The 19,411-nt window shown below is 41.2% G+C and overlaps 1 protein-coding gene across 1 annotated transcript in view; it reads right to left on the reverse strand.

Annotated features, from left to right (window-relative positions):
- Window positions 17,673-19,411, reverse strand: part of XRCC5 (X-ray repair cross complementing 5) — a 53,146-nt gene continuing 51,407 nt past the window's right edge. Inside the window, exon 22 of the mRNA XM_021399946.1 lies at window positions 17,673-19,155. Within this exon, the coding sequence (XP_021255621.1) occupies window positions 19,141-19,155 (15 nt within the window). The 3' untranslated portion in view covers window positions 17,673-19,140. The remainder of the gene's footprint in view (window positions 19,156-19,411) is intronic.

The raw sequence follows: 19,411 nt of genomic DNA on the forward strand, positions 1-19,411 counted from the left end.
AATGAGAAGAAAGGCCCTAAAGAGCAACAGTCCCACACCCAAATGGCCTTCCTTGGCTCACCACTCTCACCTACCCACACAGTAGGGCTCCTCTCCCATCACTTAACCTGCAGCCTCAGCCTCTCATTCTAGAAAGCCAAAGATTATCTGTTCTTCTGCAGAGCAGGTGTCCCTAGCTTCCCATCAGCATCCCATCCTCACCTGCAAAGGGGCACAGGGCCTGAGCTCATAAGCACTGACACCTGTGCTGGCACCACCCCTGAACTTCATATGGGCACATCTAAGGCATCCAGCAGTCCTGTTCCTTTTCCTAGGCTGTCTTGAACTTATCACATTAGGCTCAAATTACAGCCCGATGGGCATTTGAAATGTTCACAGTACTTCTCTAAGCACAGTGTTTATAAGCAAGTGTAAAAAAAAAAATCCCATTGCTTTACCTCTCCAGAAAAAAAATCTACCATTGCCTTCAGCATCTGTTTCCACACTTCTTCCACACTTTTCTCTGGGCTTGTGGTAGAATTTGCTGCTGCTGCTACTGAGATGCATAAGATTATGCAACTGTCTAGCATTTTGATTTAATCAGCTAGGGGAAAAAACTGTTCCAAATTCTATTAATAACTAGCAGCCAGCTCCCTCCCTCCCCACATTCCCACAGAAGGAGATCACAGTCAGATCCCTGCAAACACAAACTAGCAGCCTGACTGGATCAATACCATCCATGGATCCAATTGTGCACTGAATTCTGGGTAATTAATCTGCCAGGGGAAGAGAATCTTAATTAAGAAAAGCCAAGCTGTTCTTTTCCCAAACCTTTTGATTAATAAAGCTGCAGCACTGGTTCGGCTGAGGATTTTTGTCTAAATTTTCACAGTTTTTTTCTGTTCCCACTAAATGCTTTTGAAAACAAGGGAGTGGGAGAGCCTTCAAGCAGCAGAAATGTAAATTCTTCACTTTGGTTTCCTCACACCACATTAATGATGAACATTCTCATTATTCAGAACGATATCAGTGTTGGGGAGAAGCAATGGCTCCACATCCTGGATGGACAGTGTTACAGAGGCTGCCCCACTCTCATGTAAAGGGACCTTTCCTCCCTTTCTTCTCAGGAAGGGCATCCAGGACAAAAGGTTTTCCTCAGAAGGCCAAAGCTTTCACATTTCATTCAGGGAATCCTGGAAATTCCTGGAAAAAGTTCCTAAAGCAGCTGTCACTGGGAAGCCATCATGAATCCTCCCAGAAACATACGAAGATTTACGAGTATGGGATACATTTCAGAGACAATGAGGTTTGAGTTCTTTGTTCTTTCTCTTCTAGTTCTTCTTCAAATTCCTCATTTCATGATGTATAGCAAGCATCTATAGCGACACCTATCCCAGCATGCTCAGGACCTTCCTCTGGTGCTAATGCTAACAGGTACAACCTCACACAATGCCAAACTCCTGTTCTTCAGGGCAACAGAGGCCAAAGGGCACCACAGAGCAACTGCCGATTGCCTCTGGTCTGAGTTAACTATTGAACCATGCTGGGTACTCTCTGGGCCAAAAATACGTCCAAAACTACGCTAACAACTTTACAAAACAACTCCAATTTCTGGGATTCTTCCCTGGTATGGGCAGAGCCTGTGTACCTTAGCCTGATGGGAATCAAACACCTTTATCTCATGGTGATATTTATGAATCTTTACTGTTTACCGTGATTCATGGCAAAGGACATGTCTCAAACCATTTTGGTACAGCAGATTCAGAAAGACCCAAGAAAGTCCACCCTAAGTAGGATTATTCCCCAGCAAAGACTCGATTAGCTGCAAGCAAAACCCTCCTGTAGCAACTTGCACACTCAGTTCTGAGGGACTAAACATGTGTCTTCTTTTTATTTCCCCAAGATAAGACGACTAGTCTGCTGAAAAAATGTGATAATTGATCACATTTCTATTCTGACACAGTGCAAAGAGCAAGGAGAGCAGATAGCTCAATGAACGGAGCATTTCTGGAGGCCCTGGAAGACTGGGTGTGTACCAAGCAAACTCAGCTTCCACCAGCCCCATTTATCTTTAAGGTCAAACTCCACTCACCTGTCTGAAGCCAAGGAGAGGCTCACATATTTATTGCCAAAAATTAGCATTTTCCCTATTGGTATCCTGGATACAGGGTAATTATGGTAAAGACTGATGAAAATCATTTAACTCCCGCTAGGGGGAGAGCATTACGGCAGCTAGATTAAAGATGTCCTTTATAAACCATCACAGAGCAAAAGAACACGATAATGAATGAGTTAATTACACCAGCATTTGAGGTTGATACTACCCATCTGCCGCTTTGATTAATTAAAAGTCTGACGGACGACAATGAGGCCTTCAGGTCTGAAAGTAATTAATTGCCAAAGTCCTCAATAAATTTAACAGTGTCACTGTCTGAACTGGCAGAAGGGACCACTTTGAACTGCTTTCAAATGGAGGCAGCAAAGCAGATTATTGAGTTTGAAGTATCCTCAGCATGATGTGCCAATGTATTGATGTAATACTGATTGCTGTGGCATAGCACCTTTAATTTCTTGTTTAAACTCCTCCTCAACCGCCGCTTTCTCCTCCCAAGACTGGTAAAGGAAATATGAAAATCTCAGGGGGTTGGTAAGAAGACACTAGCCTTTGTTGGCCTTTGTCCAGACTCTCCAAGCTGTGGTGAATGGGTTCAAGTTTTTGCTCGTGAATGCCTGTTTCCTTAGACCAACTGAAATGAGTCCTGACACAGAAGGACTTTGGACTTGGGCATAATGGCAAATACGAAGCAGGACATGAGCCAGCATTGTGCCCTCACACCCCATTAAGCCAAATGTCTCCTGGGCTACATCAAAAGCAGCGTGGCCAGCACGTCAGGGTGATCCTGCCCCTCTGCTCTGCACTATGAGACCTCACCTGGAGTACTGTGTCCAGATGTGGAGTCCTCAGTACAGGAGACATGTGGACTGGATGGAGCGCATCCAGATGAGGGCCACAAAAATGATTTAAGGGATGAAACATCTTCCCTACACGGACAGGCTGAGAGAGGTGGGGCTGTTCAACCTGGAGAAGACAAGGCTCTGAGGAGATCTGAGAGCAGCCTTTCAGTATCTAAATGGGGGCTATAAGAAAGGAGGGGACAGATTCTTTAGCAGGGTCTGTTGTGATAAGACAAGGGGAAATGACTTCAAGCTGAAAGAGGGAGATTCACACTGGATATAAGGAAGGTTTTTTTTGTTTGTTTGTTTTTTACAATAAGGGTGGTGAGGCACGGGCACAGGTTGCCCAGAGAGGTGGTGGGTGCCCCGTTCCTGGAGACACTCAAGGTCAGGCTGGAGAGGCTCCGAGCAACGTGAATGAACTGTAGGTTACCCTGCTCACTGCAGGGGAGTTGGACCAGATGACCTTTAAGGACACCTTCCAACTCAAATGATTTTATGAAATGCAATGGAGAGCAGAACTCTTCCAATGCTTTCCCTGTTCATCATCCGAAGAATCCAAAACACAACTTCAGTTACCCAGAAACTGGCAGCAAATCAATAACCCCATTTTAATAGGCCTAGGAGAGACTCAGCACTGAGCTGGAACCTGAAGAACCAGACACAGTTGTGGGGACCAGGAGCAAAAGCAGCTCACAAGGAACAGAAGAATCTGATCAAAGAGCAAAAAATGTTGTCAACCAATTGTAGAGAAAACTGGCCACAGCCAGCAGAGAGGGGAGGAAATAGTCCTTTTCACTCTTTGTCTACACTGGACACAAATCACGCAAAATAAGCCCAGCTGGAACACAATGGTATTTTGAGGCAACACCATGAAAGACCACTTTCTTTTGCAGCAAACAGTGCTAGAGGACAACAGACCACTTTCAGAGTCAGCAAAGTTCAAACATGCAGCTTGGAGCCCCTGCACTACAAGGTGCTGCTTTTTCAGAGAGATGGGAGAAAAAATTATTTCATATTTCCTTCCATTTTTATCCTACTTATGCATTGTTAAGCAGCTCTTGCACATCACCTCAAACAGTCACAATTGAAGAACTACAGCTTCTTCATACCACAGATCCAAGACAATGATTAATAACAATTATCAGCAGTGATTAGCTAATACGACCATAATACAACAATCCCACTGCCTGCCAGTCATTTGCAGGCATCAGCACATTGACGCATGACAGCTGTTCTTACTAAATACTGCCTCATTCCTGAGGACACCAGGAGAATCCTCTTTGCAGCAGCACCCTCAGCTGAATGGGAAGAAGTCTGCAACTTCCCATCCTGGAATGGGACAGGAAAGTGTGAGTTTAGAGGTGTTGAGCTCAGCACAGACATATGTATAATCATGTTGGAGAGGGGATAAGTATATTATGGCATTCCTGCTTTACGGGTTATTGTTGGCTCTATAGTTAGTAATTGGGAAGTAAAAAAATCCAAAAACCCTCATGTAAAGGGTAAATGGGTAACTGAGCAGAGGACAACAAAAAGGGTTTACTTATAGTACACCTATTTTAAATGACAGAAGTTGATTCTCAGATTACTGTAAAAGGGTTTGCTAAGGAAAGGAACTTCTAATGTACAAGTTAAATAAACAACAGACCAATGTACCAGTTAGAGGAGAACAGGAAACTAGTCTAGGGAAGAAATGGACCTGAAAGGGTGGCAAGTAGGAAGGCACTTCCCACCAGGTGAAATGGACTCTTTGTCTCCATATAAACAAAGGAGGGTGAGAGACAGATGCCACATACATTACCTAGATTTCCCAGGAGAAGAATGGAAGAGAAATTAGGACAGAGCAGATGTTCCAGGAATTAAAATTTTCAAGTGTAATTCAAACAGAGAAGGAGCTGTTATTGCTCAGGTGAGCTCCAGCTGCCTCAAGGTATGACTATATCACGCAGTACAGAAGCGTGCGGACGTGTCCTGTGCCCAAAGGGCAAGGGCAGTTCATGTTCTGCCAGTCCATTTTTAGGAAGCAGATAAGAAGGCAAGTCTCTGCAGATCATTTGATGACAAATATGTACAGACGTGTGCATCCACTGCAGAGTGAATCCATCATTCAGCCTAAGACTTGGGTCAGTTTTTCTGACTCCACCTGAGACTCAACTGAAGACCACTCAAAAAACAAACAAACAAACAACTCAAACCAAGGATGGTGAGTAAAAAGAAGTGACTGTTCTCACATATTTTTGCTTTCTAACCTTTCCAATTACCACATATTTAACTCCTGTTACTCTGCAGAAATCCCTTCCCTGTTGCCAACAGAAAAACACAATTCAGGAAGGGACTTGAGAAGCTATTCTTCAAGGGCAGGATATTTTTGTCTGAGTTTCAAGGTTACTCCCATTTTACATAGAGACTTTTGATGTTAAATACACACCTTCCTCCAGAAAAAAAAATCAATTTAGAAGAACAACTTCATAAAGAAAACAGCATTAAAACCTTATATCACACTGTAAGACAAACCACTGATCCAAGCTCCCTGCCATTTTTGGTCATTGCAAGGGAACACGGGGATGTGGGTATAACTTATCTTTGAATTTCTTTACCACTATCAATTCAAAATTATAGAATCATATAATAGTTTGAGTAGGAAGGGACCATTAAAGGTCATCTGGTCCAACTCCACAGAATCATAGAATTGTCTGAAGATAAGCCCCAATGCTATTTTCTTCTCCACTGCATAGACCACGTGATACAGAAGTTCTTGGTGTAACCTGACTTACTGCAAAACAAGTGTCACATTGAATTAGCAATTCTCTACTATGCTTCTGTCCTATTCTTTCACAAGCAGGCACATAATAGAAGTGTAACCAAAAACACGTATCACTTTCTAACTCCTGTTTTATAGGGAAGTGAAGAACTTCCGTAGTATTATTGTCATGGATTGTAAAGAAAATCACTAATTAGGCTAGCACTTTAGACACTTCTTAATTGCAATCTCAGTCCTCAAAGTCAGGAGAGTCTCTCATTTGTACTTTTATAAGCTGTGAAAGGAGGAAGTATCTATCTTTGGGGGGAAAAAGAAAAACAGCTGTTCCCTTATGTTGTGCAGTTTATGAGTTGGCTAACCAGCTACTGCAGCGTCTTATTTTTGTCACAGGCTAACGTAAGCATCTGGATGTTTGGATAGACGGATTTTATCCAGCAGAATACACGAACTAAGCATCTCTCAGCTCAAGTCAATGAAACTGTATTGATAGGTAAAGCAGCAAAAATAAAATCAAAACAACACTAACAACTCCTAATGTCTAAATCATGGTCTGAGATCTGCATTCACAGATGAAGTTTCAAAGTATTTAGACATGTCTCAAAATGAACATTCAGTTCAGCTGATAAGAACTCAGACAAAAACACCATCAGGTTTGAGGGAACTAGATCTGTTATTTTTCAGTCAAATCTGACTTGAACAGACTTTCCCCTTACCTATGTATACAGTGCACCTTTTAATACCTTTATCTCAAAAAAAATTAATAATCCTTTCCTACACCCATCCAGCCTATGTAGGTAAGGCAACATACCACATTTCCATAGCCCATTCAGAGGTGGTTTCTGAGACACCATATCCCTTCTGAAATTCACCAAAGCACAGAACGGAGAGGGATAGCTGCCCAAGAAAGCTGAAAGCTGCTCAAAAATTAGATGCTTTCCATTTCTCCATTGACTGCTAGGAGGAAAGCTGCCCTTTCAAGAACTTGCATTAGCCACTGCCAGTCCACGCAAATGCTCTGTCTTACTCAAAATACCTGAGGCAAAACAAACTGCTTAGCACCTCCCAGCTGCCTTCTTCCATGTTCAAACATGCAAAGGAAAGTGTGTGCAGAGCTGCAAATTGCTAGCATGAGAACTAACAGTTGGGTTGTACGTTCTGCCTTCTCCCAGACCCCTAAGCTTCTTTGGCTAATAACCCATTTCCCATAAAACCATCTATAGCACTGATCTGAGGCTTCAGGAAGTCTAAAAATCCATCCATCTCCTCAGTATTTTGATCTGAACTGTCAGAGCCCCGAATCTACTCTATCCAGTTCTGCTGCCTTTGATTCTTGAAATTATGCGTCCTGGAGCAAAGCACTTAGCTGCACATTACAAACCTCAAATCAAGAGCCAAAAGGTTCCTACCAGCCCACCAAAGCGCAGTGAGATCACCACAGGAAATACTTCCAATTAAAAACAGGTTGTCTAGAAATCGAACGCTGTCTGCAAAGGGGATCAAAAATTAAAAGGCGTTACTACAAACACGCGTGCCTGGAATCAACATTTCTCTGGCAACATCAACTGTCTCTCATGGCTGCATCCTTTATTTAACCAGGGAGGCAGCAAGACTTGCTTACTTTCAAAGTGCATTTTGCGAGAGAATTTGCTATGCTGTCCCCACAAGAAGATGAGTTGGTAATAAAAATCGGCTTATATTAGGCTCAATAACATTAGATTAGAGAGCTATTAAAGGCTGGAATGTGATAGATGACAGGAGAATGCTAGTCTCAACGCAGGCACATTTTGAACCCACAGACACACATTGTGCTACCAGGAACAGCAAGGGTATTTTTGGAGTCACTCAGGATCTGCCTTGTAGCATGTCTTGTCACCCTTCTCTTCACCCTCCCACACTTTCTCTACCTTTCCTCCAAACCTGCAGTGCAAATAAAGTTTGGGTTTTTGCACTGTTTCCGTCTGTAAGGCCACAAGACTTTCCAGCTGCCCCTTCCTGCAGTTTCACAGTGACAAACCAGCACTGAAAAGTATTTGCCAGTAGGGCAAAGCCTGCTACCAAGCACCATTACCATGGAGGAAGGGTTCCAGTTTCTCTCTAAAGCTTTTGGTCTTGAAAACCAACTTGGGTGACACCCTTTCCTTCTCCCTGCTGATCTACAGATCAATATGAATCTCTTTATTGATCTAATTATGGCTGCAGGGGGCTCTTCGCAACTCAAGTGCATTTGTCTCTCTGTGATGTTAATACAATCAGGCACAAAGATCACTTCATTACAAGATCATCTACACTTGATCTTATTTGAGCTAAAAAAAAAACCACTCCTTTGCTGTACAAACTGTATGCAGAAAGCAGTGCTGGATGACTGGAGTTAGCCCGAGGAGCAGCGCTCAGCTCCCAGGAGCAGCTGGAAGAGGAGCTGTCACGCAGTTCACACAGCACTCCCACCATGATTGGGATGGAGCCACAGACACCACACTCCAAGCCCCTGTCAGCCTTCTTGCAAGGCCTCAACTCACCGCTACCTTGGCACTGTTGAAGCACTACTTGAAGTCACTGGGACATGGTTTAGTGGGCATGGTGGTGACAGGTCGGGGTTGGACTAGGTGATCTTTGTGGTCTTTTTCAACCTTAATGATTCCCAACACATATCCCCTCTGAAATGCACACTGTGGGTTTGCACAGACACTGTCCTCAGAGCAAAAGGGGCTCTCTTTTAAGTAGCTGGTGGCCCAGACTGGATGTTGTCTGCAAGGAGGCTGAGAATGCCCCAGTAAATGCAGCTCCAGGTCTATACTTAAAGTCACCTGAGGAACGTGGCTCCCAGCTTGTCACCCAGTGGGTATTACACTTACATAAAAGAGCACATCTTCAGCAGTGAAGACTAAGAGTCCAGATTAACAGCCAAAGGGAATCAGGAGGAGGAAGGATTTGAATCTGAGACTCCTATACAGTCAGAAGAGGCTTTAACCTCTTGGCTAGGGGAGGCATTACAGGGATAAAGGAGCAGCACAACCAGCCTGTCTTCACTAGTTTGTTTTCAGATCTACTCTACTTTTGCAGACATCATCTGAGGACATCCACCCCTCAGGCCTGTAAGCAAAGAACAGTTTCTTTGTGAATTCTGCAAAGAAAGAAATGCACCCTTGGGACGCGGATGGCAGAGCACGTGCACAGGCACAGCACATACAACCTTTGCTACTGTGTCCCAGTCTGAAAGGGACATCTACAGAATACTCCAGAGAAACTATCTTGCCATGTCAACATTATATTTTTAACAATACCGACCTATTTGCATGGCTATTACCTGTCTGTGTTATAATTCACCCAGCTGAAAAATAGGGAGAACAACTTAATCTTCTTTTGAAAACCTCAGGATGAAAGAAAGCTATTACAGTGCTTTCTGTACCATTTAGTTTACTAATAAATACAGAGAAAACCCTGAAATCTTTTAAACTAATTCTTGCACCTATACATACTAGAGATGAAGCAGTACAGGACAACGTAGACCCTCAGTTCATCATTCATAGAAATTTCTGAAAATAAATTAAATGTGCACACTTGATGCCAGAAGTACTTAAGCAGCAAGGTCTTCTCACCTCATCAGCCAGCATGGCATTCAGGAACCAGTGATCATGAGAAAATTCTGGAAGAGGTAATTAAAGATCACAGGGCTGACACTGGGTTTACAAAGCGCAGAGTAGTTGTACACAGGAACAAGATGGAAAGCTACAAGGGAGCATCCTAGCACTAAAGAAGATAAAACATCAAGATCTTGGCCGTACAGCACTGGAAAGAGAATGAGAGCAAAGCTAGATGGAGGGAGAGCAGCACATTGCTCCTTGTGAGGTCACCTCCCCTAAAACCACCAGGCCTCTGCATCCTGCTAGTAGCAAAGCAGTGATGTTTACACTATGAGCATCCACACTCTCAGCCTATGGCAGTTCATAGGCCACTCACTGCTTCTTATCCCAAATCACTGCAGCAAGCCTCAGCCAGGTCCTGTCCTGTGTGAAGAATAGTACAAATGCCAAACAAAATGATCTTTCTTACCATAGAGGATTTGCCATTGCTTTGATTTTTACATGGGCATCTTCCACCAAGCACTTGCTCTGTCATTCATTCCACCTGATCTCTTTCAGCATCTTTAATAGAGGGCTAACACTACTTATCCCCACAAAGTGAGGACTGGAGGAGCTCTGCGTTCTCAAATATATACATGCAGAAATAGTGTGACAGCTACTGGCCTCATGCGCTGATTGTAACAGACACGTAGCAGGCACATGGCAATGGTAAGGGAAGAAAGTGAACACATTAGAGACTCCCAACCCACCTTGGACAGTATGGAGTGATGGTACTTTCCTGTCTTTTCGCATTAAAGCCTGGAGCTGTTCAAACACCAGCCAGCAAAGGCACTCACTCACCACATTGTCTTTCCCTTCAAATATCCTCCAGCTGAAGGGGTAGCTTTGTTGCTTGTTCATTGTGTAAGAGGCTAAATCCGTGAGCACATTTTGTGCCCAGAGGTCTGTTGAACTTGAGATAAGTGAGACTGCCTCTCCTGAGCTCTGTTAGTAAATATAAAATATGCATTTGCTGTCTGGGTACTAATAGTCAGCAGTAAGCCCATTAAGGGTCTCAGGGCACAAATGAAAAATAAAATCATACACTAATAGTATGGCACCTCAAAAATCACTCACTGTTTCTTACCCTTAAACTATAGCAGCATGCAAGGAGAATGAAGAGGTATAACTCATCTGTTCAGCATTTTAGAAATTGATTTTAGAGATGTTAGTGTTTCTGTTCCGTGCTGCTATGGAGCTGTGCACTTCTATAGGAACACTTGTCATGTGTGCACCTGCCTCCACATGATCATAGTCATCATAGAGGCAACCTTTCCAATGGAAATGAAGAGGAAACTGAGAATCTGACCCTGGGTTGTCAGTAAGTTTTCACCCTGCTAAACTCAAAGAACAACATCAGCATTCTGATAAAGCATCTGCTCCATTCGTTTTGTCTTGCTGTAGGCATAACTTCCCAAGCATGGCCGCACAAGCAAGGATAAACGTGGGGGACAGCATGGCATCAGCATCATGACAGAACACTGTGGGGTTCCTCAACACTAATCCCCTAACCCTGGATCCCCACACCTGCATACATGCTGGCCAGCTCCACCTTCCAAGGCTTCTACAGCAATGCCAGCAGAAGTGATGAACTTGCCTCGAATTAGCCAAGCGAATAAATGCAAGAAAACTGATCTGTCTGGTTCAGGAAGCACAACTGCACATGAAAAGGTTGATGTAGTACAGAAATTGTGTAGCTCTGTGTTGTCACTTCTTTGCAAAATGCCCTCAGTAAGCAATCCAAACCAAATAATCATTGTTAAAAGCATCCCATTAAGAGACTGCAGCTCTAGGACACACGGATGATATCTACAAATAGCTAATGCACATTGATACAGATTGGTTTATACATTACAAGTATTGACATGCTCCATGCATAGTAGCTACAACAACTCTGTTATCAAGTAGTATTTTAAATTGATGACACATAGCTAAATCCTGACAGCCATACAAAGGCCAGGAAAGAACATAATTTTTTCCTACAGGACTGTGCTCCTTAGGGCCTCCACTGGAGTGCATCCATTTAAACAAATCCTAAGGGAATACACTTGCTTGTATGATTTGTTCACATATTATAGTAAATATCATGCCCTCATCTCTTCAAATTTTCAGCAGTTAAGAAAAAAACAACTTCCTTTGAGAACTCAACATATGCTTCTTCACATAGCTGGGACGTTGTCCTCACCACACAAAGGATCTCTGGAACTGGGTACTGCACTTTCATATAGAGCTAGATTTTGCAAAGTAACCTTCCCACAAAGAATTAACAAATGTCCAGAAGGTGAAGTTGGTCCTCCTTTCCAGCACACCCTCACTCTGTTATACATATGCAACAGTTTAGTTCCCTTAATTTCCAGTGGTGCCTTTGGTATGTATCAATCCTGCTGTGTTTCAAGTTACAGCGACCTGTTGTAGGAAACGCTACAAGTTCTTCTCTCTTCCTATTTGCTTTTTCACATGTCCTCCATCCCACTGCAGTTATGATATCTGAGTCATCATCAGCACTGTGCTAATGGGGATTATACACAATCTCACTCGTAAACCTTGAGGGGCAAGTCATTCAAATGCTAAAGCCCCTATTGCTCCCATCTCCAGAGGACTGCAGAGAAAGCTCTCCCGGACAAGCTACAACCCAATTACATGATATTGTCTTTCTGGGCTAACCCTATTCCTTCTACAATGATTTTGTCACTGCCTGAAGGGAACTTTGTAACAATTTGCATCTTTAAATAGGTCAGTGTGCGCGTCCGGGAGAAAAGTAAGCGGATGTTCATCGTGTAAAACAGCTCATTCTTTATGGATTGCAAAAGAGATACAGAAAGTATATTCTTTCAGATAATAAGCTTTGAAACCTCATTTGTTTCCTGCCCTTGCCTTCCAAAGTCATTAAGTGAAATAACTGACTTATTTCTCAATAATACCTTGGTCTTGTCTCTTTAATGCCTGCCTCTCATACATTCCTTCTTCTTGTGAGACACTTACTGGAATTCCCCCTGCTCCACTTCTCTAGACTAATGATCACGTTCTCCTTCCATGCTCCCAGGAAGCATCACAATAACTAGCTGGGTTTTTTTGTCTCATTTACTTCCCCTCCACCTCTTTCTCCATTAACCTTTTGCACTCACATGGGCTGAATAAAGTCTTCACATAGAGAGGACAACTCTCTCAAAACTCTTCCAGCTACTTTCTTTATGAGACAGTGTGAATAAATAACCCTCCCCATTTCCAAAGGAAGGAAAATCAAGAGGTCGAATAAATGTCCCCACATGGGTCTTGGGTGGAGCTAGGATTAAAATCCTGCTGTTGCTGTCCTCCAGAAATGAACCAGAAGATTCTCCCTTTTACCTCCTTATGAAGGAAAATTTTTTACTGAAACTAATGGACAGACATAATGCATTTCCCTTATTCTTCAGAGATTCCACCTGTCACATACATTGTTCACAGTAACCTCCTTATGTCTCAAGTAGCCCAACCACCAGAATTCATTCCGTTTCAAATCATCCCTTTTGATCTGTCTTTTAATAGATCTGCAGACTCCTCAGAATCAAAGTTCAAAAAACCCAAGCAGCTCAGTAATATGTAAGGTCCTTGCAAGAGCAAATCTCACCAAGTTTTCGTTTGCTATGAAATACTAAAGACTGAAACCTTCCCAGCTCCATTCATGCTTGTCTGTAAAGGTTACATTACTATCAGACAGCAGCATAACTCCTACTCGAGTAACAATAGCTTAATAATCTATAGAACACACTGGTACTTCTGGTATTTCAAATGGGAGAACATAAGCCAGCAGTTCATGAATCATGCAATTTCTACATCACCAAAAATACTTTCCTTCCCAAAAATCTTTGTCACCTTTACTCTTACTAAGGTAGAAGAATATGCCTGCTGGCTGTTATATTTGATAAATTTCCTAACAAGAAAACAAAGTGAAGAATCAAGCCTAGATTCTAGAGGATGATCAAAATGTTGATCCAAGGTGTGAGTTTCTATGCTATCCAGCACGGTTTCATGAAAGGTGCATCAATATTGCTTATACTATACTCTTCCTGGAGAGCATACAGCCTTCTAAACAATAAGGGCTGAACTGCAACATGGAATTACTCTGCTTGGTAACAACTGAAAACCACTTCCTAAGAAGAAATTTTAAGGTGGATGCCCTGTAACAGAGATGTTCCAAATCACGATTACTACTTACACTGTGGCATTGTTTCTCCAAGATCCAAGTTAGCTGAGTTGGTCTGCACCATACGGAAGGGACTACAAAACGGTGAATGTCCAAAAAAATTCACAAGGAGGGTTAAAAGACTCATTTTGAGGTTAAAGTAGGGTAAGAAACCTACATCTCAAATCACTAAGAAAGACGACCACGTTATTTTTTAGCTCACATAGCTGAGCCATTTTTTATTTTATGTAGGCAGAGAAGTGCCATCTCATGAGAATTCAGGAATGCCTTGGGCTAGAAGATGGTATTTACATAGGATTCACACATGGTGTTAAGGCATGACAGGGAAAAGCTTTTGCCCAACTCTTAAACATTCAGATCAGGGCTTTCCATAATGACCTGCTTGATACCAAGTAAAAAACTTTTTTCCCCTCCATTTTCCTATGTAAAAGGTCCTTAAGTATCCTGATATAGCTGCTCTAATTCTTAGAAAAGCCAGCATGAGGCGGATGGCTGTTTGCGGCTTCTTCACATTGTACATGTACTACACAGAGAGAAAATACCTGACTACTTGCACTAGCAGGCTTGAAAAGGGATTCTCACACATCCAAACCATATGCAACTCCAACAAGCAAGTGCTTACAGCTACTTTATTTTACCTAGCATTATTTCTGATCCACATGCTCCAGGCAAAAATACCTGCATCACACTTGGTCTCCTCAGGGACTTGTGTAGAAAACGTTTCTAGCTATACTCCACACTGGAGATATTTGTTTTCTGTTACATCTTGAAACCTGCAATATTCATTCCCTTCTGGAGAAAAAGGAAATGACAGGTATTAGTTGTTACTGTCCATCAAATTAGGAAGAAAGTGTTAAGACAGGATTAGAATTTAGTAAATATAAGTAAGAAGAAAAATCCTTTGGTTTGATAAATCAAAAGCAAAATTAAATGTATTTCTATGGTCACCCTACCAATTCTATCACAGAATTCCACAACATCATATGAGTCCATATAGCTGACCTGGTGTATACAGACAGGTCCTTAGAATTAGTACAACAGAAAATGTACACATGACCAAATTTAAGTGTTATTTAATTATTTCTCATTTCACAACACCAAAAATCAGATTATTTTATTTGCTGTAGAGCACAGGTGCTTAGGTTACCCAGACTGGAGCTACTCCTTCCACATTCTGAAGCTATCTGTTTGTCAGTGTGACTGAGCACAGAGCTCAGCTCATCTCTACCTTGAGCAACATATCACAGGAAAGATTCTCTATTAAAACAGGATACTCCTTCTGATCGCTCTTCTGTGAGTACTTTAAGATGCTGTTGAGGAGATGTTGTTGAGAGTCAATAGCTGAGAATTGTATAGCAAGGCACCAGAAGAAAAAGGATTTGTTTCACTGCCTTAGTTGTGTTGGCTTCACAAAGTTACTAGAAAGCAGCAGCAGATTTCTGTCCAACTTAAATCACTGAAGTAAAGTAAGAGGTGAAAAAGAAGTCAGATGAACGAAGGAACTATTTTAAGGCATTCTTAGCTCAGAGATGCACTAAATTTATGCCTGGTCTATAAAAACAAGGGGAAGGGACAGGTTTTCTAGCTTTTTTTAGATCTCTTATTTTCATAAATTTAAGTTCTATTCCAAAGCTGTAAAACATGGGGATGAAGGCAGGGAGGATAACTAAATTTCCAACTTATCAGAACTTGCTACTTGGAAAAAATATGGTTGAACTTTAACATAAGATACACTACAAAGTTTTCTAAGTTTCTGGTGGCTGCATACACTGGCACAGAGCTTCTCCCAAAGCTGCTTGGCAGTATGTGTAGCTCACACAAGGGAAAACTCTGTCTTCCAAACTGTGCACAGAAATACCACATACGTAAACTCCATAGTCGAAAAAACAAGCAGCCTCTTGAATGAGGACACCAGGGCAAAGGAATCAAAGCTGAAAGCTTGGTGGAAATGAGTCTTCCCCTCTCACAAACAGATAAAATTAACTGCTTACTACTTCTCATAGGAAAAAAAAAAAAGAAAAACAAACAAAAACATTGCTTATAAGCACAATGGGAACATCTACTGGTATATCTGTTAGCTTAACAAAATACAATCTAGTATGGACAACTGTGTATTTCCTTCCTAATTACCTAGTTCCACAAAACCTGCCCCAACACCAAACAGATTATTATGCTAAAAGCAAAGCACCACAGAAGTTATCAAGAAGAAAATCCTCCCTGGCACAGTAGAATGAGATCTCTTCACATCAGAAGTGCTTTGATAGCATGTGTTATCCTTTTATACCACACTGTAAGGAAAGATGAAGACTTACTTCTAGAACTCTCTAGCCAGGCTGATACTATACTGTTGACATGACAATTCATTTCAAGCCAATCTGGCCTCAGAGGAATAAGTCTCCAAACATGGAACAGTTTGGAAGTTACCTTCCACTGCTTCTGTGACATTTTCACAACTGTCTGCGAGCACAAAATGGACTTCTGAGCATTAACTGAAAGAAGTACAATTTGAAAACTGCATTACCAAGCCTGCAGACCCCACTCCTCACCGTCAGAGTAAACTGCTTCATTAGCAGCAAAAGTAATACAGCCTGGTTGCTTACAGATTAACATCCCACTCCTGGTGCACAGCTACTGGAAGAGCTTCACTCATCCTCTGTCATTCCCCAAAACACTATTTTGTTCACTTTGTAAAGTATTCATAGTTCCATGCTGCACCCCCAGCTCTATTCCACAAGCGGTGTATTCCCACATATCACTTCCTGGTATCATATCTCCGGATACTTTCCACCTCCCAAAGTCCATCCTGCAAAAATATCTTTTTCAGTCCAAGTTCTTCAGCTAACTGGAGAAAAGAAGGACAGTACCTGCCGACTTAGCAACAAATGATATTGCTGATGCTACACAATGATTAGCCTGCTGACTGATCATTTCAGCTGCGAGACCAGTCAGACAGGGAAATAGGGGCTGAGAAATTCATTCCTCTCCCTTTCACCTCCTCACAGTATTAACTGTCATACAAACCTTATAGCACGCAATGCTGAAATCACTGCCTCTCCATCAAAGATAATGTCCAATGACTTAAAACAATATTATAGCAGTAGATTAATAGAAAGACACATAGAATACACCAGCAAGCTTCGACTGCTTGGCAGGAAAAGGCTAACCAAGGTTGTTGTCCCATACTGTTAGCACTAGAAGAGCTTTCCAGGGAGGTATCCTTTCAGGAAAAAAAAATAATTATATCAGTGATATAAAACAAAATCACGGCTATTTGTTTTTCTTGTTGTTGCTTTTTTGTTTAAAGACAGCTTGATAATCTCTTCAACAGGGAAAGTTACGCTGTTTGCAAGAGAAGAAAATTGCATGGAGTATTAAACGTGTTTGGTTTTACTTTTGAAGTGGATGGCTAACTGCTTTATCGTTTTTGAAGACTGGTCAGTATTGTAATTCAGAGTGAGCATCTTCAGTACAAATAGTAACCATGCCAGATTTCATAACTGAAAATGTGAGCACAAAGTGAAAGACCTCTTCCAGTCATTTGATAAGAATCTGAAAGCTGATTCCTTGGCAAAGTATAAAATGAGGGTGCTATCTAGTAAAATCTAAGATATATCACAAACTGCTGATGACTGATGCCTGGAAGGCTGGGCAGAAATAAAGACATTTTGCTGGCCTTCTAAGAATTCGCATTAAGTTAAATTACCTATGAGTCATAAATTCCTATTGTCCTTTTCAGTCCTATCAACTCAGTCACTATACTGAGTATAAGTGTGCTTTGTAAGTATTGAGACATACGAAATACTGTGTGCAATCCTAAATGTTTATGGCTTGACAGAAGCAATACACACTAAAAACGTGGCCAACTGCTTCAAAACAAATAGAAAGCCCCAATCCTTATTTTGACTTGCAAAGTAATTCTATATCATGTTTGGTCTTAATTAAAACTTATCATCTCTGCAAAACAGTAAAAATTATTTCACTGGGTGTTGTGAAAGTTTGTGTTTGTAAAGTACAGAAAAAGTAATTGCATTCAGCTTCTGCAGAGTGCTTTCTGTGTTCAGTGTTTGCATTGCATGCCCAGAAAAGTGCTTTATGATAGTCCCTCCTAAGTACTACATAGGTAGTTTAATCATCTAACTTTAGCAAGCATGGTTCCAAAGAAAACATAAGCTATCCATTAAATCTTTTATTAACCAAAACAATTAAGAAAATGAAAAAAAAGCCAGTGTTACACTCAATAAATGGCTCTATTTACAATTCAGAAAGAATACCTTCACGAAACATAAATGCTATAAAGTCCTACAAATTTTACCTGCTGCCCGCCACCTGCACTGAGGAGAACACTTCACAGGCTGCATGAATTCAGTCAAGACAGGACAAAAGGGAGGAGAAAGCAGGTCTCTGTGTAGGGATGTGTGGGAAAAAGAAATTGCTGTTTCCCACACAGGAAATGTACAGCACAGATATTCCATAGGTATTCAGCACAGATATGCTTTTAACTACAGCTCGTGATTTTTTTTTTTATGATATCATTACCACTTTGCACAGTATGTTTAAGCACTCACAATAACAAAAGAACAGCTCTTAAAGGAATGAATCTGGCTGCAACAAATAAGCATCTGTGAAGGTGTCATTAGTGTCTCTTCAGATCTGTAAATCAAATCTGAGCATCTCTTTCTGAGCAGTATCTGACTAGTTTAGACTGCTTTGCATAGATAGTAGTCCATTTTGGTTACCAATGTTAACGATCATCAGTTATCTGCCATAGGTGTCAGCGTACAGTTTTCATGGATTCCTTTGCTCTGCATTAGCAGTTAACTGCAGTGTAATGGGGATATAAATAATTCATTCATCCTTTTAGCAACAGAAATATCTACAGTAATCATACCAGTTAAAGTATTAAAACAAACACAAGAGAAATCCCAGTATCTGAAAGAGGACAACTTATAACAGAGACAGAAATTTTTAGGAAATTAACTCCACCATTGAGCTGACAGAAAAGAGAACCTGCAGCACAGAAAGATGACCATCACTGCTGATTTGGGTACAGTGCAGCAAAAATCTGCACACTTGGTTTTGTTGTGTGCTTTATATTCTGTTGTTTATTTCAGTCGATTACTTTGACTCCCTGGCCTAGAATGTTTTGTTTGTTTTTTTTTTCCCTCCTTTCCCCCCCCCCCCCCTTCTAGGGAAAAGCATGAAAATACATCCTGTTCTCCTTTATAACTCTATGATGCTATGGAGTTACATCCATTAAAAATTCTACATTACCTGGTAACCTCACTGTGACATTTCTTTCTCCTTCTTTCTCAGGCAATGTAAGAAGAATTTCAGGTGTCAACATAGGCTCTCATTACATTTAGTGGTTTTTAGCTGAAAGCAGTATCAAGGATAAGACCAAGGAAAAAAAGAGATCCCTCAAAGCCATCATTACTTCACAAATACTTTCCATCTTCTGTTCTGGTTTTAAGAGGTCAGATGACATTTATACCAACTGGAAATGTCTTTAGGACTTCTGCTGTCATTCAAGAAATAAAGATGATACATTGTCTTCTCACTAACATTCCCTTTCGTATCCCATCTTACACAGGGAGATCTCTTCCAAAGCTTGGTATGCATAGTCACCACATATCACTCGATCACATCATGTCCAGCTGAAATAGAAGCAACAGATTTAGAAGACGCATTGAATTAAAGTTATTTCTTATCTGTGTTTAGTGCTTAGAAAATAAAACAAATTCAGAAATCCTTATATAACATAAGTGGACTTAATATCTGAGTTCTAATGGATTATTAGAATTTAATACTAAGTTGTTGTAAAGTACAAAAACAAACATTAAATCCCATTTTCAGATAATATGTGCAATTCATAGATTCAAAAAATACAGTCCAAAAGTAGAAATCTGCCTG

The sequence above is a fragment of the Numida meleagris genome, chromosome 5, assembly GCF_002078875.1.
Source record: "Numida meleagris isolate 19003 breed g44 Domestic line chromosome 5, NumMel1.0, whole genome shotgun sequence".
Taxonomy (NCBI): Eukaryota; Metazoa; Chordata; class Aves; order Galliformes; family Numididae; genus Numida; species Numida meleagris.